At 47.5% G+C, this 21,793-nt stretch overlaps 1 protein-coding gene across 8 annotated transcripts in view; it reads right to left on the bottom strand.

Moving 5' to 3' along the window:
- Window positions 1–21,793, bottom strand: part of PLEKHA6 (pleckstrin homology domain containing A6) — a 126,300-nt gene that overhangs the window by 57,905 nt on the left and 46,602 nt on the right. The window contains exon 1 of one of the 8 annotated variants that reach the window (XM_079107383.1): window positions 19,099–19,368. The exons of 3 other annotated variants lie outside the window; for them this stretch is intronic. Coding sequence is in view for 3 of the 5 variants with exons in the window: in XM_079107387.1 (XP_078963513.1) it covers window positions 8,566–8,810 (245 nt within the window). In the remaining 2 variants the exon portion in view is untranslated. Of the gene's footprint in view, window positions 1–368; window positions 592–8,565; window positions 9,729–13,240; window positions 13,386–19,098; window positions 19,369–21,793 lie in introns of those variants that run through there. 4 more of the 8 variants (XM_079107379.1, XM_079107387.1, XM_079107386.1 and 1 more) reach the window with 4 other exon arrangements.

Here is a 21,793-nt window from a genome sequence, read left to right as displayed (position 1 = left end):
CCAGAGAGAGACTGGTAGCTGCCTCTGCCCAGAGCTCCCGAGCCCCTCTCTGGAGACAATGGCTCAGAGAGGGAAGAGCCGGGCTCCAGCTCTGTGTGTGCGGGGTGGCCACACGAAACCATTGTCTCCCTCACAGGACAATGCCAGTTTGCACCTCCAGCTTCGGGGCTGAGTTCAACCCTTGGACAAAAACAATTCTGAAGATACTCTCCTAATAAATAGGAAATCCCACCCCCCACCCCCCCCACTGAGACTGTATCTGGAGGTGACAAAGGCCAGCTCTTGCTGGTGGAGTGGATCTGTCTAGTGCTTCCTCACCTGCTCCAGGGTCACCCGGACAGACAGCGGACAGACAACCACTTACTCACCGGCTCTTCTTTGCGTCCCCTCTGCTGTCTCTAGTCCTGCCTCTGTCCACACTCAGGAACAGGGGAAAGGTTTTCCTTTAATGCTCACCAGGTCCCTGGTGGGGAGCAATCATTAACAGCCACACATGCCGCCCGGCCTTAACCCCTTCAGTGCCGGGTTGCCTCAAGTTGGCCGGTGGACCAACCTGTCCCCTTTGGCCAGCCCCGAAAAAGTAGCAACTCCCACCTTGATGCCGTTCACCTGAGTAATGCCGCTGCCTCTCCTGTGTAGTCCCACCCAGGCCGCCCCGCCTGATTGGAGCAGACTCGCAACCTGAGGCACTGGGTTCTGGCACCATGCCCAATTGAATGAGCCCACATTATGAAATATTTGCCTGGCGGGCCAATAGAGAAACCAGGATCTGGGGGAGGGATGATAATTTTATTTATTCCTGGAGGAGGAAGAGCAGACAAAGGTAGTCATGGCATCTCCAGTCCTGGGACAAGAAGCAGTGGCAGGGCCATCTTCAGATCCACAGGACTGCCTTTCATTTCTCTGTCCAGATACAGAATCCTGGAAGGCTTCTAAGCAATTTGAGCTCCTGGCTGTTCAGTTAGAGGGTTTCTGTGCCTTAATATCTTCTGCCCCGTTCTGGAGTTTGGATAGTAGAACGGGGAGTCGCAATAGAAACGAAGAGAAATGGATTGACAGACAAGGAATCGCTTGCATCTGCATGAACTGTGCCAACCACAGATATTCTTCACAATTTTAAAGTTGCAGAAATCACTTTTGCATCTTTGGAGGATGCAGATGAAAGGTAGGCAGGGATGAGTAGAGACAAACTCTTTCTTTATCCCTTTAAAAATAGGCAAACGATTTGGGGGAATCTAAATCCAGCATGAAAGTATCTACATGTAGGATGCATGCAAATCTATGCAGATATGTGCAAATGAGCAGCTCCAGGCTTGTCAGAGTAAGTCCCTGCCAGGATTTTCCTAGTTTGAGGAAAATCTCCAATCCCATAGCAGATCATCTCACTAGAGCACAAAGAATTCAAGCACATATTTATTGAACATTTACTACAAATAAAGCTGAGGGCATTTAAGAATAGCCTAGTTGGGTTGGGTTTTTTGGTTTTGTTTTTTTTTTTTTTTTTAACCATGATCACAGATATAATAGGATGCACACAAGAATACCGGTGCCTTCTCTCTACACACCCACAATCAATATCCCCTTCTCCCTCCAGCCCCAGATGCGTGATTAGGCTGCTTCACCTCTTGCCAGCCTGTCTTTAATAGCTGGCATCTTTTCCTTATCACCCCTGGTTCCTGTCTGCCTATCAGTAGGCCAGCCAGTATGGCTCAGGACCCCGGTTTAAACCAGCCAGGGGGCCTTATCTTATCTCTTTGGCTACATTCCCAGTGGCCTGGTGGCTGCTGGCCCTGGTTTCTTAAAGAGGCTGCATCACATTCCCAACCTGCTCCAATCACCCTCAAGAATACCCCAGAGGTCTGGGGGTGCTCTACCTGTGCAGGTCAGAATTTACCATGTCCTCCCTTTTCTCCACCCTTTACCGCCGTGGATGCTACAGGGTTGCTACTGAGACAAATCAAAACTTAAAACAGGGAAAGATGCTGATGTTTTCACATGCCATTTTAAACACTTAACATGTCACACAGACACCCTGCACCTCAGCAATTCCAGGTTCCTGCTCAGTTGAGTGGAGTTTTGAAGTCAGGGAAGAGGAGGCTCAGGATATAAGGTCAACACAGAAAAATCACCTGTATTCCTATGCACTAAAAAATTAAAATTTTAAAAACACCACTTAGTGTAAAATATATGGAACACTTAGGAATAAATTCAACAAAAGATGTGTAAGAACATGCTGAACACTATAAAACACTGCTGAAATTAAATACAATCCAAATAAAAGAGATACTATTTTCAATAAAAGACTCAATATTATTGAGTTGTCTAATCTCCCCTTCTTTTTTTTTTATAGATTCAATACAGTCCCAATCAATATCCCAACAGAATTCTTTGCAAAAAAAAAAAAAAAAGACGAGCTAATTCTAAAATTCACATGGAAATGGAAATTCAAAGGACCTAGAATATTCTAATCAAAACACATTTTAAAAGAGGAATAAAGTTGGAAGATGTAGACTACCTGACATCGAGACTTATTATAAAGCCTCAGTCATCAAGACAGTGTGGAATTGTTATAAAGATACATGTATGAATAAACAGAAAAGAATAGCACTCAAAAAATAAATTTTCCTTTTTTGGTACCAGGGATTGAACCCAGGGGTACTTAACCCTGAGCCACACCCCAGTCCTTTTTATACTTTATTTTGAGACTGAATCTCACTAAGTTGCTGAGGCTGGCTTTGAACTCACAATCCTCCTGCCTCAGCCTCTTGAACTGCAGGGACTACAGACCTGCACGACCACGCCCACCAGTCAACAAGTTTTCTACAAAGGTACAAGGCCATTTTCAAGGGGGTGGGGGAGGATGAATAACAGCCTTTTCAATACATGGTGCTAGAAAAAGTGCTAGAGATTCATATGCCAAACAAACAAACAGTAAAAGTCGAACAGACCCTGACTCTACCATTTAAAAAGCAACTAAAAATGGACCACAGATCTAAACGTTAAGAGCCCAAACTGTAATATCTCTAGAGGAAAACATGGGAGAAAACTCTCAGTGACTTTGGGTTTGGCAAAGATGACACAAAATACACCAAGGATAAAGAAAACGCAGTAAAATGACATCAAGAGACATGTTACAAAAACGAAAAACCATAAAAACATCCTACAACATATAATTGACATAGGGTACAATACATGAAGAGCTCTCGCCACTTAAGATAGCAAACAACACCGAAGAAGATACACGAGTATAAATTAAGTACGTGAAAGATGCTCCATGCCATTCAGGGAATGCAAATTGAAACTCCAGTGAGCTACCACTATGCACAACCCATAGAATACCCAAAACACAAGATGAATCACACCACGTGTGGCCCAGGATGTGGAGGAACTGGAACGCCCGTGGACTGCTGGCGAGAATAGAAATGGTACAGCAGCCACTTGGCCAAACAGACACTAGCTTCCTAAAAAAGCTACACACACATCCATGCGACCCACCGATTCTACTCTTAGGTATTCACCTGAAAGAAATCCCAGCATGTGTCCACACACACACAGACTTTTACACCGATATTCTTATATTTGCCCCAAACCGCAAACGACCCAAATGTCCATGAACCCATGAATACAATGCATGTGGTACATCCACACAAAAGAATGCCACCCACAGCAAGAAGGAAACAAATTATTGATTATTGAAAACATTGAATGAATTCTCCAAATAATTACACTGAGTGAAAGAAGGCAGATCCTTTCCCCCTTAAAAAGTGCATACTGAATGACTCTATTATAAAAACTCTGAAAAATGCAAACTAATCTATGGTGACAGAAAGCAGATCACAGTGGTTGCCTGGGGACAGGGTAGAGGGAGGGATTACAAAGATGCAGGAAGAAACTCTGGGGAGTTATATTCATTATCTTAATTGTGGTTATGGTTTCACAAAACACATCAAGTTTTTACCCTTTAAAATATGCACCATCTATCATGAATCAATTATACCTCCATAGAGTTATAATAAACAAAAGCTTCAGATGAGCCCTTTAATAAAGCAAAACACTACTACTGTTCCAGCAAAGTGGCTGTGTGTGAGGTGGTTGTGGAACACAGAGGCGGGAGGGGCTCCAGCCTTTCCCAGAGACCTGCTTCCCTCGGACAGAAACGCTGCTCAAAGGCAGGAATGAGCAGGGGTCTGATCAGCCGGTGTTCCTCTCCTGATGAGGCAGATCTGAACATGGGCTTTATAAAAATACAGGAGATTATTTGTTTACAAAAGGCGAATGTCAACTAAAGCTGTTTAGGGTTCCCAGAACTCTCTCATCATTACCTCATTTGATTCTTTAAGATCTTAGGAAGCAGGTAGAAAAGCACTACTTTCATCTCACAAAACAGCACAACTCTGAAGTTCAATGAGGTTAAGGGGCTTTGCTAGGACAGCCCACCATGGGGCCTTCCAATGGCAGCCCGGAGCGCCTTCTTCGTTGACAGGGGAGCAGCCTGACACTGTTCCACCACCCACAAGCCTCTGGGAGCCGGGTGAGGGTAGAGGGACACAGCTGGCAGGTCAGCCTTGCTGGGGGACAGGTCCTGGGAAAGGCCCCCGCCATTCAAGAAGATGCAAGGGGCAGAAGCCCAGGGTCCTGGGATACATGAGAACAGAGCAGGCCTGGGGTCAGAACAGGATCAAGTAAGAGAACCACGATGATGTTAAGACAAGGAGCGCTGGTAGAGGTGAGGGGACCCAGGATCCAGTAAGATCACACATTTGATGGGAAGAGAGGAAAAAGCCAACCAACCCCACTACCCCAGCAGAAGTCTGGTGGGTGTGGAAGCAGCTGGAAGCTGTTAGCTCCCAGCCAGAGGCCCTGTACCATTCCCTCCTCCTCTTCTCCGGTCCCCACCCTCCCTCCTCCTCCCCTCTGGCCAGGCACAAGGACAGCAGCTGGCTGGGCCCCACCTCTCTCCCTCCCTTGTTCTGAGGATGGGATAATGGGGAGGAGAGAGTCCACCCCATAGGCCACAGGGCACAAAGCACAAGGGCACCCAGAGAAGCAATGAGCACAGTTTATCCTCTTCTCCAGGGGTGGTGGCGCACACCCGTGATCCTTGCCTCTCAGGAGGCTGAGGCAGGAGGATTCCAAGTTTGAGGCCAGTGGAGGCAATAGACCCTGTCTCAAAATTAAATTTAAAAAGAAGGGTGGGTTGGCCTGGGGATGCTGCTCCTTGGTACAGTGCTTGCTTAGTGTGTGTGAGGTCCTGAGTTCAAGCCCAGAACCGGGGGGGCCGAGAATGATTTATACTATATCGAGACCATTTTTTGGTTTTTTTTTGCAGTAATGAGGATCAAACCCAGGACCTCATGCATGCTAGGCAAGTGCTCTGTGCTGAGCCACATCCCCTGAACTGGTACTTTGAAAAAGTGGTACTTAATCAACTTTGCCTTTAAAAAGCATAAATAAGTATCCCCATGCAGTAATAAAAATGTCAGGCACGTTGTACTCAGGAGGCTGAGGCACGAGGATCTCAAGTTTGAGGCCAGCCTGGTCAACTTAGCAAGTCCCTGTCTCAAAATCAAAATTAAAAGGGGCTGGGGTGTAGCTCAGTGCTTGCCTGGCATGCATAAGGCCCTGGGTTCAATCCCTAGTATGGAGGGGAGATGAATGAAATGCTTGCATTATGTTGATATTTTAAAACACACTCTAAAGTATTATTGATCTTGATTACTCAGCTTTTTGGCAAACCCTCCCTTAATTTCGTGTCAACAGAGTGCCTTAAGCTTCTCATCCTAGTGGTCAGACCTGCTCAGGGATCAGGGAGGGGAGAGGGAAAAGACTGGACAACCCCAGGAAGGCCCAGATAAGATTCTGTGCTCTTAAAAAAGGTCAATCCATGAACAACAAAGAAAAGCTGAGGGGCTCGTCCAGATGAAGAGAGAGCAAAGAGACTCGGCCCGGGATCGGACTCTAAGGACATTATTAGGACACTTGGCAAAATTTAAACAAGAACTGTATGTTAGAATAATATCAGTATTAGGCTTCCAGAATTTGCTAATTGTCCTGTGGTTGTGCAAGAGAATGTTCTTGTGTTTAAAAGAAAAAAAAAAAAAAAAAAAAGATGATGATGATGAAGAAAGAGGGACCAAAGGGTGGCAGCTGCCTTACAGCTGCATTAAGCCCACACTCCTCCCTGTCCAGCCTGCCCCTCCCACTGCACGCAATCCCAGGGGAGACAGGAGAGGGTGATGGCGGAAGGCTTGTCCGGAAGGCAGGGTACTGGACGGCTGGCTGGACATTTTCCTCCTGAAACAAGACTTAATCTTGAATTCCCAAATCACTTCTTCCCCTCCCAAGGAAAACTTGACAACTTGCACAGAAAGGAAAGGAAGTCAACACCTCGCCAAGCCACGATGCTAGCAAATTCTCTGCCTAACCCCGAGAGCTAGGCACTGCTGTCTTATGCTGAGGAGGAACCTGAGGTCAGGTAACCAGCCTTAGGGCTCCACAGTGAGGAAGGGAGAGGACAGGGATCAGAGCCCAGGACTCAGTCCAAAGCAGGCTGTCTTCCACTTGATGTTAGTTGTGCAACTTGAAATTCCCTTCTCATGCCTCATCCTACCAGCTAATCCTTCAGTTTATTTTCACTGCACTGAATCTGCATTAGTCTTAAGATTTTTGGCTCTGGAGTCAGACTGTCCCTGTTCCAATTCTGGCCCCAGCAGTTACTACCTAAGGGACTCCGGGTGAGTGACTTACTCTCAGTACTCCATTCCTCCAGCTGCAAAAAGAGGCCTATAGAAGGACCCACCTCATGGGTTCATTACAGGATTAAATGAGATTATACCAGTGGAGAATTCAAGAGAGTTGCTGGCACTTAATAAATGTTCAATAAATGCCAGTAATCATTATCATCTGCCTGCATCTGCTTTGAACTGTTCACCTCTAGGAGACAATGACCTAATTTTGACCATAAAGCCCTCGGATTATAAAACCCTTCAGCACTTTGTCACATAAAGATGGATGTTTAGTAATTGTTTTCTAAAGGAAGTCATCCATCAAAATGGCACCCAGAGATTCCTAAATCTAGTTTGTGATGCCTTTAAACTACTGCCCGCCCCAGATAAGTGATGAAGAGAGGCAGTCTAGGAACCAGAATAATAAGCACCTGGGACTCTCAAATGGGAGGGACGTCTGTCGCCTCCCCTTTTTTTTTGGTAACAGGAATTGAACCCAGGGGCGATTAACCACTGAACCACATCCCCAGCCCTTTTTAATATTCTATTTTGAGAGTTACCTAAGGCCTCACTAAATTGCTGAGGCTGGCCTCGAACTTGCAATCCTCCTGTCTCAGCCTCCTGAGCAGCTGGGATTACTAGGTGTGCGCACACACGGCTGCCCTAAAGCCTTCTGAACTGAGGTGGACTTCCTTTTACTTCGCTCATGTCTTACTTGGAAACTGAAAAGCAAGTCAATTCTAGGAGCACCGTCACTGGGTACAAAGAATCTCAAGTTCTGGTGCTCTTGCTGTGCCCACCCAGCTGTACCATGTGGACAAGTTCTTGTTCCCTCAGGGCCCCTGGACATGAGAGAAGGAATCAAGTGGCCCCTAGAAAAAAGCCACTGGGTCCTGAGAGCTTTGGGTTCTTCTGGAAGAGTCTCTATCTAAAAGCTACTTGCTCACCTGAAACCCTCTCCCATCTGAGAGGGTTAGACTGGGCTGGGGAGGACCCACAGCCTCAGCAGGAGAATGACCTCTGTAATCATGTGCCTAGAGAGCTGAAGGGGGCCAAACCAAGGGCAGGGTGGCCAGAGGTCAGGCAGAATCAGAATAGCTCTAATGGTCCCCCTGTGACAGAGTCAGAGATGGAGCAGGGCAATTTTCTAACTATAAACAGCTACTTGAGAAGCCCCAAACCACACGCATGCACATGTGGGGAAGCGTAGACACTCCTGGGAGAATGTGAGCAGGGGACAGGGCTGTAAGGCAGCGGCGTGCCTGTTGGTGCCCAAGAGGCAGGAGCAGAGCCAGGCTTTGTGAGGCCTCAAGTTTATACAACGTGGGATCCTTGTTAAGAGAAAGACTGCAAACAAGTTTAAGCATCAGAACCCTGCCAGGGGCCAGGGCCGGTGAGGGTCTTCAACGAGAAGCCACATGACTACACAACCACTCATAACTTGCCCCGTGTGCCGTGTGAACGCTGGCACACGCTCACACACGTGTGTCTCGGGGCCTCCCTGTCCCTGCCCAACACTATTTCTCTCTCTTCTCACACCGTGTTTGGCCTGACCTGATTTTTTTTTTTTTTTTTTTTTTTTTTTTTTAATGGCACAGAGCATGAGCTATAATTCCCACACCTTAGAATTCAGTCCGTGTCCCCCTCAGTGCCATGGTGTCCGTTCCCACCCTCTCCAGTGCCTGCGCCATGGCCATCTCCCTAGTCCACAGGCTTGGCTGCAAGCAGCCCCACCTTCCCCAAAGGGCACAGCAGGGCCCTCCAAGCTGCCAGAACAGGGGAAACCACAGCTCTCCCTGCTGCCCGGCCTGTGCATTCCAGCCCTGCGCCCGAGATTGACCTTCTCTGCGGCTGGCTGCAGATGTGCTCCGTGTTACAGAAATAGTCCAGCTTCTGGGCCCCTCCAGGCCCTCCAGCGGCTCCGCTCTGAGACTCCCCCACCTCACTGGCTCCAGGGAATCGGGCGAGATGGGAGGAAGGTGGTTCTGCTGCGCCTTCCCACGCAGCCCTAGGAGCACAGCCAAAGCAGGGCCTGGGGCCTGCCACCTCCCTGCTCCCTCCAGCCCCTGGACTGCAGTTCCACATCTGCACTCATGGTGGATGGAGGTGAGAGATTTAGGGAGTAAACATGGAAGAGGACATGAAGCAAAAGCAGCAGAGCACCGTGGAAGCTTCTCGGATGTGACCCCAGGAGGGTGGGGTCGGGTAGGCATATGGTTCTCACCACCCACTGAGACACCCCCACATTCCTCCCTCCCAGCCACCAGCTCCACTGAGAGAGAAATTAAAAGCATCGGCAGGGTATAGATATAGATAGAGTCAGATGGAGGAAGTCACCGACTGACTAATGCATCCTTCTTCCTAAAAAAATCTCCTGGCTCTAACAACATTTGTCTGTGATGTGCCATTTAACCTTCTGGTAGCAGAAAACATGCTTCATCTGAATGTGACTTGTTTTTCTCTTGTTGAAAACTCTCAGAACAAAGATTAATCCTCATCCACCTCTAACATTTCCTCTTTCCAACAAGAAATTCTACTATGGCTAAGCTCTGAGCTCAGTGCAGCGAGAGAGGACAAGAGCCCTGCCCGGGAGTTGAAGTACCTCCGCTGGGCCTTCCTCCCAGCCCACCTGGGATAGAAATGCTTGGCTCTCTCATCAGAAGGGAGAGGGGGAAGGATTCACATCCTAAATCTGCATCCTGCTCTGCTCCCTAGGAGCAGAGGGAACTTGGACAAGTTATTCAAACCCTCTAGGCCTTGGTTTCTTCATCTGCAACCTGCGGGTAATAGTAGTTTGTACCTCATGGGATTTGTTGTGAGGATTCAATGACTCAGTGCACATAAAAACCTTTAAGCCATGCCTGTGACACAGTTAATGGTCATCATCATCCCAGCATCCCAGGCTATGGGACCACCAGAGACACAGGAATTGAAATTCAGCTCCCTCTACATTGCTAATTGTGAGTGTTCATTGTCAAAGATTAAAAAGAATTTTGGGCCCTTTGCCAGCTGGGTTACCCAGCCCCCCATGCTCCATTAGTATAGGTAAGGGAGAGAAGAATCCCTTGCTGTCCTCTTCCTATACCTAGAATCTATGCCTAGAATCCTTTGCTGTCCTCTTCCTATACCTCCTTCTCCCCACAACCCCCTGACCTCCCTGAACCTCCATGCCTTTCCTGTGGTCCAAACTTGTCTCTGGTTTTCTGGCGCATGGGAAAGAGAAATCTAGAACGTTCTCTGACATTTCTTCATGTAGTCAGATGCTTGTCTTTTCTCTTCCCTGGGGTTTCTTTGGATAAAGGGTAGTGGCCATCCAGAAATGGTACCAAATTCCATATCCCCTGGCCCAAAGTCTTATCTTCTTCTGCAAAAATAATCCTCTCCTTTGAGTACTGGGGATCTAACCCAGGGGCACTTTACTACTGAGCTACACCCCCAATCCCCAGCCCTTTTTATTTTTTAATTTGAGACAAGGTCTCACTAAGTTGCTGAAGGTCTTGCTACATAGCTCAGGCTGGCCTCGAATTTGTGATCCTCAGGCCTCAACCTCCCATCATGCAGAAATAATTCTATCTTCACTAAATGGTCCTAACCTAAGAAAGATGAGGGTCTCAGTTCTCCTCATGAGCCCAAGATGGAATGGGGGACAATGGATGCATTCAATTACATTATGAAGAACTGAATTTAGGAACAGTGATGATCTTTCCAACTGTGTGTGAGTCACTAAGACATTGACTCCCTAGTCTCTGAGGGAATGATACAATCTGCTATGAAGGACTTAAATAAAAGAATCGAGTTTCACTAGGGGGTAGGGTAACAGGTTGAACAGTTACTGGTCCAGGCTCCATGTCTCCTCCATCCGCGGGGAAGGGCAACGACATGACCATGACCTGGCTCCTTGGGTCATACCACCACGCTACCTACTAGACCTTGTCAGTCATCATTAGACAGGAAAAGAGCTGACCAGGAGAGGCCAGGGGCATGCCACCTCTCCAAGACAAATTCATTTATGCTTGGAGTCTAGTTCCTTTCTAGAAACTGCCTCCACCCCAACATACAACAGTTACTACAGTCATAGCCATGTCCCCAACACTTGGGACTGTCTTGGTCACCTGGTATCTCAGCTCAGCCAAAATCTCTCCCTCAAGATGAGAACCGGGATCAGTCCTTTTCCAGGTGACACCCTGGTAACATGGTACAAGGGAAACACTCTCTCCCATCTTTTCCACCCTGTAGGCCGACCAGGAAGCTGAACATCCGCTCCGCAACAGGAGCAAGGAGTGAGCTAGCACATGAAGAGGAACCAAGGCCACGCCTTGGCATTTGTCTCCTTGGTTCGAGTTTGTTCCTGTGGTCCAGTCATTTGTCTGACCTTGAGCTCTGAGAAACACTCCAGTGCCCTAGTATTAAATCTCCACTGGGACTTGAGTTGTTATGAGTAGTTTCTGTAACTTATACCAGAAGAGTCCCAACTGACATCAGGGAAGAGATCAGGTGCCTTCTAGAGGACCCAGCATCTCACCTCAACTTGGCATCCATGGTTGGTAAGTGGGAGGAAGAAGGAAAAGGACTAGGAGCACTGGGAGGTCTTAGTTTCCCTACGGGTCAGGCCACCTGAGAGGACAAGGGTGAAGGGAAGCTCACTAGTGCAGTGTGGAAAAGCTCCTGGCCAGAATGATTAAGAGGAAGCTGGCAACAGAAGTGGGTTGGCCCCAACGGTGAGGACAGATCCCTAGGTATGTGGATTAAGTCACCGAATCCTGCCGGCTAAAGGAATCAGGGAAGGCTGAGCTGGTGGCTAGCAAGTGGACACAGCTTTGAAGCATATTCCCAATGATGGACAGCCATTACTGAGGAGAAAGTCTTGCATCTTTTCATCTTTTCCAGTACTTTCTAAAGTACCTGGGTCCTCTGCTGTTTTAGAGCCCCATAATTCTTTCAGGACAACTAATCCAATCTGCCCCTTGAGTTTTCTTTAGGAAAGTCTACTTCCCTGGTACCAATGGTCCCTTTAAGAAGATTCCTGCCCCACCCCACCCCCATCTGTTCTTTAGTTGTCTGGAGCAGATGTTCCTTGTTCCTATGGCAACTAACCTACCACCCTTCCTAGTGGGTATCTTCCTAATGAAGGACACAGCCCAGGCCACGCTCCCTCCAGACCAGCTGGCACTTATGCTGCTTAGAGTTCACTGACAACAAACAGGCTCCTCTTCGCAGAGAAGCGCCATGGACGCGTGTGCCTGCCTAACGGGGGTCCAAATCTTGCCCGACTTAGGCATGAGCCAGAGATGGCAGTTGCTATCCAACAACATCCAGAAGGTAGGAAGGGAGGTTGTCTATACCACTGTCCAGACAACAGGCCAATGTCCATCCTTCCAACGAAGTGTTATGTTCAGCAGATTGAATTAGCACTTCCTCTGACTGTTTCTTCCCATCGCTAATGAAGACCAGTGAGACCCCCTAATTGAATTCTCCCTATTCCAAGCTGCACATCACTCTCATCCTTATCTGGGGATTGTGGTCCTTGCACACAGGCCCTCCGTCCAGATGCCCTGGACTCAGAACAAGACTTGCGCAGCCAGGAGATGGGCGGGGAGGCAGGAAGCACGGAGCATTCCATTAGCTCTGCACAGGGGCTGTTTCCACAGGATGATGCTTCCTCACTCAACCCAACTTGACCCCATTTGTTCTTGGCTCTCACAGCCCCCACAAAGCCAGCTGGATTGTTCTTGTAAGCCACAAAGTTGACTGAACTTGAGCTTCCTCTCTTCTGAGCTCTTAGCCTACTGAGGTCCCAGCAGTCAATGTATAAATAAGAATGAGTCAATAAATGATCCCTACCAAATGTGCAGAAAGCACCTCCCCAATCAGGGAAGAGGTCCAAGCTGGAGCTCGCACCCCCACCCTGGACGACCCTTCACTCATTCCAAAGGAGGTAAGGCCCCATACCCTGAGGAAAAAGCCTGGCTCTGCAGGTCCACAGACCTAAAGTCACAGCTCGGCCACTTGCCAGCTGAATGACAGCAGTCTCCAATCCCCGAGCCCCAGCTTCCTCATCTGTAAAATGGGAAGATGATTCCAACCTTGTAAGATTGTATGAGGCAATACAGAACCACAATGCTTTCACAGCATTCCAAAATCCACAAACATCTAAAAACAAATTTTTTTTTCCTAACTCAACTGGAAGCAAAACCCAACCAGACTTGATGCCGACTATCTAGCAGCCAATCATGAGGCTCTTTATAGCCTTTCTTTATCCCACTTACATGACTCTTCAGATAAGCCTTCCTACGGCATTATTAAAATGTTCGATGGTGGAGCTGCTCCAGTCCCTGCCAGAGGTTCAGGTAATACAGTGCGTGCCATGTTACTGTTCTAAAATCCACAGCCAAGCGAGTTTCCGATAATAAAGTGTACGACTCGATAACCACTTCTTAGTCCCTGGGATGTCAGGACAGTCACCAGAGTTAGCTAAGCTAAAGGTACTGGCAGTCATTTGAAGCCCCTTGCCTCACCTCCAACCTGGACAGGGTCTCTGGGTTCCTGCAGCCCGGAGCTGGCTCCCTGGAACACAAGTTGGCATGGGGCAGGGGAGACGATCCAAAGACCGGCCCATAAAAATCTGCTGCTCTTCTGCCCCGAGCAGAGCTGGTGCAGCAGGGTGTTGTGATTATTTGGTTGGACTTCAGGTAGAGACATGTCTCGGGATTCCAAACATGCCTCCCGACTCCCCACCTCACTGGGCTTCCAGCCCTCTGCCTACCACCCTGCAGCGTCATCTGCATCACCTAGTCCCCAGAGGCACCCCCAGGGGAATACATGACCCAGCAAGAGAAGGGGGATGTGGGTTTGCGGGCATCTGGACTAAAGGAAGGAAAAGATTCCGAGTGTGAGGTGATGAGGATGGGGCTCTGGTGGGGGGGCGTGCAGTCAGACACATGCAACATACAGTGGAACAGGTTTAGCATGTTTCTCCTGATGCCATCTTATGGCCTCAGGAGGCTTTTAAAACAAGAAACCAGTCCTGGTCAATAACAGTGAACATTGGGCAATTCCATTTCTCAGCTCTCTTGGCTCCAGTCAGGCATTGTAGGGGTTGGTGGGTGACTGTCCTGACTCAACCTTCTCTGAGGCACAGTCACCCAAGTGGGTTTCTCAGTTCTAACCCAGCTCCATCCTGCCACCGCAAGCCACTCTGCCACCAGACACGCAACAGAACTGAGGCAGACCTGCTAGACTAGCAGAGGCAGAGGATGCTCTTCTCTCAGAATGGCAAGGTCTGCCTGACATTGGTGGAGAGGCCCCACTGTCCAGTGGAGAACCGAAGCAGGCAGAGTTCAGCGACAGACTGGCAGCCATCAAATTCAATTCCCTCATCTTACAGATGAAGCATCTGAGGTCAGAAGAGAGGAACCGAGTTGCGCAAAAGATCACAAAGCAAGCAGGAGACAAAGCTGGCCCAGGACTGGCGATACTGTTTTCTACGGCCTACCCGTGATAAAGGCGCGAATGTCTTTAAAGGTCTCAGTCATGATGGGTGTGGTGGCGCACATCTGTAATCCCAGTGGCTTGGAAGGCTGAGGCAGAAGGATCACAAGTTCAAAGCCAGCCTCAGCACCTTAGTGAGGACACCTAAGCAACTCAGTGAGACCCTGTCTCTAAATAAAATAGAAAAAGGGTTGGGGATGTGGTTCAGTGGTTAAGTGCCCCTGGGTTCAATTCCCGTACCAAAACAAAACAAAAGGTACCAGTCATGTCCTTGACCTTTGCATTCAGAAGAAGCCATGCTGGTTAACACCTTCTGCCCTCCTGACTTGAACATCTCAGAAAAGATCCTAATTTTTTTTTCAATAATTGAAGTTGAACCCAGGGCCTGACACGTTAGGCAAGTGCTCTGCTACTGAGCCACAAACCCGGTCCACAGGGTCTCCCTAAGTTGCTGAGGCCAGCTTTGACCTTGCCCTCCTCCTGCCTCTTCCCTCCTATGATGGCTAGGATGATAGTCACGTGTCAGCATGCCTGGCAAGCGGCAGAGAACTTTAACGGGCAATTTTTGGATCCTTTTTCATTTTGGTTCACCCTCAGCTAATATGCACAGGTCCGTGGCATCCATCATCAGTCAGAGGTTTAGTCTGTGCCACCGTCCTAAAAGCCAGGCCCTGTGTTGACCCAGCACTAACCAGAATCCTTGAGTGCGCACGTGCGCACACGGGGGTGGGGGGATTTCAGACACCTTGACTTGGTCTCCCAGATCAGAACCTAATATTCCCCATATTAGCTTATCCTGCTTTTTCTCTGCTCCCCAAACTTAACAGCCTTCCTAATTTAGGAAATTTGACTGCTTCCATGTTTTAGAACAGGAAAATAGAGTGGGAAAATTAGAAAATTCTCCCTTACAAAAAAAAAGTTCCTGGGGACTGAGGTTGTGGCCCAGGGGTAGAGCACTTGCCTAGCATGCATGAGGTACTAAGTTCAATTCTCAGCACCACATACGTATTAATTACTTAAAAATAATACAACTAAAAAATATTTTTTTAAAAAAAGAAGTTCTTGGGGATCTGTTTTCCAAAAAAGGGCCCTGAAATGAAATTAAAAAAAAAAAAAAGGAGCCTCTAGCTCAGTTTCCAGGGTGGTTTGAAACTAGTTTTTCCCTGAAAGCTTTCGCTCATACAAGTCTGCACACATGTGCACACCAACTCTGTGTCTCAGGTTCTGGCAGCTGGGGATCTGCCTGGGGAATCCCACGTGTTTGTTACAGTTCCAGGCCTGAATCCTCAAAGGTAGACGACTCAGACATGCCAATGCCTCCAAGAGTACAGAGTTGGAAAAGCCCCAGTCTAGACTCAAGAGCTCAGGTAAACCCACCACTTCAAAACTTGGTACTGATATATACGGATACTCAAGCTAAAATTAAATAAGTAAATAGATTTATAAAAAAAAAAAAAAAAAAAAACTTGATACTGAGATTTTTTTAAATGACCTTATCTCTTGACCACCTAGTTAGAGAGGTGTTTCTGAATGACTGACACAGGACACAAAAAACCCAAATGTACAACATTATCTTGTGCTGTCCCAAAATACAACCCACATATCCCCTCTGTCTTTTCCAAGGATGGAAGATGACTTCCAACAATTCTAGAAGACGAGTACGGGAACAGGAACTGGCAAGGCCCAGTCCACAGCCCCTCAGAGAAAGGAAGGTCTTCTGCCTGTCACTCAGAACACAGGCCTCCCCTTGCCAGTGGCCTTGTTCTAGAGATAGGAACTTCTTCCAGGTTCAGAATGCAGAAGCCAAGATTCATCATGTTCAAAGGACCCACAGAGAAAGAGTAATGGTAGCAAGATCAGATTTCAAATTTTCAGGACTCTGCCCCAGAGAGGTCTTATCAGGGAGTCTGTCTGGAGAAGATCCTGGAGGCAAAATTTTTGGATTTCATGAACCAGTAAAATTTCAAAAAATGAAATTTGAGGAACCAACAGAAGATTGCCAACTTTTTATTTTGCCAAATAAGGACATTTTAAAAGCCCAGCTACCATCTATTCTTACCATTGGCTCATAAAAAGAATCAGAAAGCTGTAACCTCAGAATATTTTAGCTCATCTCCTACCCTCATAGAAATACATTTTAACTGAATACATCTTTCTTTCTGAAAAACAAAATAAATCTGGTACATTTCCCCTATTTATCTTGTAATGCCTCAGACTGGTGAAAACTCTGCATGGACCAAACTTTGGGAATCACTGGGCTGGATGAACTCTCTCCGTCAGTTTTAGCTTGAGCCTAAGAATTAAGAGAAAAATCCTAATCCTTGGGGATTTAGACCTTCCTAATTGGAAGGGGGGAACGGACATACTATCTTTGCTTATGCAAAGGCACTCTGCCAATTACAAAGCATGAACGAATGTTGATTATCTTATAAATCAAGTGTTCATGTTCGGCAAGCATCTTCCTCTGTAATGGACCTCCCAAGTTTCTGAGAGCCCTGAATTTTACTGTCCCCTTGGTCTGTTCAGAGAAGCGTGCATAACTCAGACAGAAGAGAGAGGAAGGCCTGGAGCCAAGAATTATGGGAGGACTGGGGATGTAGCTCAGAGGTAGAGGCTTGCCTGGTGTGCATGAGGCCCTGGGTTCCATCCCCAGCACTGGTGGTGGCCGGGGATCCAAGAGATAAAGTCGATTTACGGTGAGTGGCAGTGCTCACCAACCAGCAATGTAACATAAGCATGAAACCACTGATGCCATTTAATAGCACAATTCACGGTCCAGAGAAGAGGGAATCCATCCCAGGGAACAGTTTTTCCATTCTGCCTTTCACAGATTATTGCTTCTTTCTCATTACCCTGATGCAGAAAGTATGGGAGATGAACAGGTACAGGGACATATAGAAGACTCAGTCGTGAGGCAGGGGGAGGTACACCGGGCACACAGCATGGCACCCCTGGGTTTGGGGTTGAATCTTAATTCTAACTCTTGCCCTTCTGCTGATTAACCCCATGACCCCAGCTGCAGTCTTTTTTTTTTTTTTTTTTTTTTTTTTTTTTTTCTGATACTGGGGTTTGCTTTGGTCCTGGGGTTTGAACCTGGGATGCTTAACCACTGAACCACATCCCCAACCTTTTTAGTATTTTTTAATTTAGTGATAGGGTCTCACTGAGTTGCTTAGGGCCTCAATAAATTGCTGAGGCTAGCTTTGAACTTGTGATCCTCCTGCCTCAGCCTCCTAAGACACTAGGATTACAGGAGTGCACCACCTCCCTGGCTCCAGCAGCGTCTTTTGATTTCAGTTTCCTTATCTGTGTTGTAGGAACAACCTTCTCTCCTTACAGGACTGCAGCTAGACTAAGCGAGCGTAAGGGGCAGAAGCAGCTCCTTCACACCTCCAAATGCCCCCTAGTCTAGTGTAGCGCCTGGGACAGCGCAGGGGTACCTGCCCATTTGCGCTTGACTGACAGGGGAAATACAAGACTTCTCTGGGTCTGAGCGGAAAAGAAAAATACGACCAAACAAATGCCGGCTATTACTATCTGTTGTTCAAAATCATGCTCAGCACCATCTACCAAACACAAAACGATGCTGCAAATTCTACTTGGAAGGAGCTAGCGATATAAACTTAAAATTTCTTAAATGACCATAGTTTCAAAAATAACCGCACAAACTATTAATTATGTTGTCTAACAAACAGCAACGTGATTGCCTCCCAAATTCACTGCTCAGTCTGATTCCATGTGTTCAAAATGTAGCCAGCTCACATCATCTCATTATATTCAGAAGTGAGTAGGCAAACCCCAGTTTTCTCACCTATCCCGGATTATCTCTCTGCAGAGTTGAGATCCCTTGGTTGGCTGTAACTCTGGAATGCATCAGAGTTTAGGGCTCCCCAGCCCCCTCTTCTTATTCCTTTCTAACCACCCCAGGTTCTGCCTCCAGCTCTCTCCAGGAGGCTCCCCTTCCAATGCATATCTCCCCACCTCAATCTGCTTTTCAAAAACCACCTCCAGCCTCTCGCTGGGTCCCATTCATCCTGGCCCACCCACTTGTCTTGCTGGATCCTGCCTCACAGCATGTGCTGCCACAGGGCCAGCGGGTCTTGGCAGCTAGGCCAGGCTGCCCGCCCACCCACCCCCGTACAAGGTGGTTCTCTGATCTCTGCTCCCTGCGACTGATAACGCAGGAAACGGACGGAGAAGACAGAGCCGCATTCAGCCAGCCTCACCCACCACCCACCAAGCACCTCCCCACCCAAATTTGTTTTCAGGCTCAATGCCAGCCCCACCCACCCAAGGCACTGGCCTCCTTCCTGTCCCATTCCGAGGCAAAGAAAGTGCTCCTGGCGTTTGTCCGGGAGCTTTGATTCCTTAGGCTGGTTCCGTCTATCTGCACAAGGAGACCAGGCTGGAATCACACTGGTGGAAGTCAGTTTGATCAGAAGTGTACCAAGTGCCTGCAAAACCCAGGGCTGGCTCCAGGACACACGTCTCCAAGACAGACCACGTCTCTAGGTTCCCTCTGCAGCCTCTGACCCCAAGCGAGGAAATATTCACATTCTATTCCAAAAATTTAAAATGTTCTCTAACTTTTTGATGTGAGACCCAAAGAAGATGGACATTTATGGGATATTCTTATTTGTTAAGAGAGAAAGAGGAATGAAAGGAAAGAGGAGGGAAAAGGTGGTTTGCATCCCAACTATAAGGGCATGTCCCAACACACACACACACACACAGAGTCTCTCTCTCCTGCTCTTTCTCTCTGTCCTATCCCTCATTAGGACATACTCCTCTGCCCAACAAATGCATCTTTCTCCTTGGTTCTCCCCACAGGTTTGGGTAGCCCCAAGTCTTCCCAGCCGAGATTCCCAGGAACCCTGATTTTTACCTTTCAGGCTGAAAGTCGGAACCCAACTAGGAGATGGCAGACGCTGACCAGGAAGCAAAGAAGCAAAACTCCAAGAAAACTGCCAAGGGTGGCAGACGCAGCCCTCATGAGAAGGAAGGAGACAGGGAGAGAGCCCGGGAGGGAGATTTCCCCAGCGCCCCAGCAAGACGCTGGCGTCGGCTCTCTCCCTGCTCCGGCACTGACTGAACACTGAGGGAAAGTCTCCCAGTCAAGCTGGCTCTGAAATCTGAAACTGCAGGTTGGCCGGGTCCTACATAAATACACTCACACCCCCGGTTCCCAAGCCTGATGGCTCCCACCCCGCCTGCTCCTTGGTAACATCAGACAGCCCCCTAGCTGCAGCTCCTCCAGAAAGCCAGCCGCGCGCAGGCACAGGGAGAGAGACCTGCCAGGCGCTGTCCACCGCTCTCCAGCCCCAAAGCCTTCCTCAGTGCAAGTGCAAGTACTCAAGCAGAGCTCGGGAGCATGGCAATGCAGGTGATGGGCAAGCTCCCAGCCTAGGCACAGAGACTGCAGACTCTTCCTCCAGATCAAGGAATAACATTCTCCTCTGAGCATCTGCCAGAGAGCTGGGTCTGATACAAACAAATTGCTAAACTTACCTTCCTCTCCTCTCCTCTTCCCATTTTCTGCATATCGCTCTCATAGGACCACCTCTTTCCCTTATGTTTCCACCCATAATAGATTCAGGCTAGGTGAGAACTAGAAAAGGCTGCAGCAGGCATGGTGACAAATGCCTCCTTTTGCATATGAGAGAGCTGGGACGGATGAAGGAAATGGCTTGGCAAAGCCCAGGGGCAACTCCCAGCCCAAGGTGGTACCCTTAGTTGTACAAGGGAAAGATGAGGCCTAAATGCAACCAGAGACTCACTTCACGATTGATGGTGAGAAAAAGGTCCCTTCACCATCCTGAGGCTCCAGTAAAACGAGTTAATGATACAACCTCAGAGAGTAACAGTTAAATAAGGGACCATGTGACCGGTGTGGTGCCACGTGCCTGTAATCCCAACTGTGCAGGCTCAGGCAGGAGAATTGCAAATTCAAGGTCAGCCTCAGCAACTTGGTGAGACCCTGTCTCAAAATAAAACAGAAAAAGGGCTGGGGATTTTGCTCAGTGGTTAAGTGCCCCTGGGTTCAATCCCCAGTACCCAAAAAAAAAAAAAGTTGGGTGTGGGGACCACATTATACAGCAGAAGACACTCAGTAGGTACTACATAAATATCCACGGTCCTACTCTGTCCACAATTCAACACTTCCTCTTATTAGCTTATTTCTGAATCAAGAAAAGAACTACAAATCGCCTTTAGTATTTACTGTTCCTTCTCATTCACTGCCTTTCTGCCAACCTATTAACCTTCAGTTTACTTTGAATGGTGCTTCATTTATGTCAAGGGAAATCTATGATCTGCAGGCCAGTGTCACAGACATATCCACACTGAAGACCTCCCCACAGTTGTTCCTCAGATCTCCACCCTCAGGCTCCAAGCTTCTGGACCATAAGCCCATCCACCTATTGAGCATTTCCAGGGGGATAACTAGTCTCTGGCTAACTGGTCTTTGCCTTAAAAGCATGTCTAAAATCAAACTGACTACCCACTACAAGTCAGGTGTGTGGTGTACACCTGTGAACCCAGCTACTGGGGAGACTGAGGCCAGAGGATTGTACGTTTGCAGCCAGTCTGGACATCTTAGTGAGACCCTATCTCAAAATTAATCAAAAGGACTGGGGTAGAGCACCCCTGGGTTCAAACCCCAATACAAAAAAAAAAAAAAAAAAAAAAAAAAAAAAAGATCAATCACCTACTTACAATATTATAGTGTTGATATGGTACAAAGTGAGTGAAGGTAGAATTAATTAAAAATGCTACTATTTGTGTTTAAAAAAATTATAACTACCTGTATGGTTTTATTTGCATAGAACTAAAGTCAACAAATTTAGGTAAAGGGTAAGATCGGATATTTTCAGCTTTGTGAGCCATAGACTTTCTTGCAACTACTCAATTCTGCCATTGTAAAACAAAAGCAGTCAGAAACAATGAGTAAATGAATGAGTGTAAATGGACAAGTGCAGCGCGTGGGCACAGAGGTGCACTCCTATAATCCCAACAGCTCAGGAGGCTGAGGCAGGAGGATCTCGAGTTCAAAGGCAGACTCAGCAAAAAGTGAGGTGCTAAGCAACTCAGTGAGACCCTATTTCTAAATAAAATACAAACTAGGACTGGGAGTGTGGCTCAGTGGTTGAGTATCCAAGTTCAATCCCTGGTACCAAAAAATAAAATAAAATAATAAATGGAGAAGTACGGCTGTCAACAAAACTCCACTGTTGCAAGCTTAAAACTGATTGTCATTAATTTTCATGCATCACAAAACTATATTCTTTTGATTTTTCCCAACTGTTTAAAAATGTAAACACTGAAGGGTTACGGAAAATAATATTCCTAAAAGACAGCCCCCCCCCCCCCCAAGAAAAATGGAGGGATAGTGTGGCTTGGAAGGAGGGAGGAGAAAGTTGGCCAAACATTAAACCTCTCCCAGAGCATTTTTTCCTGATAACAATGGGCCCTGGGGGAAAAGGGCGGATAACGAATGCTGGACCCTAAACCTTGACCTTCCCGCCTGGCAAATCAGTCCTTAAAGACAAAGGGCAAGATTTGAGTACTCATCCTTCGGGGTC

The sequence above is a fragment of the Sciurus vulgaris genome (genome assembly GCF_902686455.1).
Source record: "Sciurus vulgaris genome assembly, chromosome: 12".
Classification (NCBI taxonomy): Eukaryota; Metazoa; Chordata; class Mammalia; order Rodentia; family Sciuridae; genus Sciurus; species Sciurus vulgaris.
This window is presented reverse-complemented; position numbering and strand designations above follow the sequence as displayed.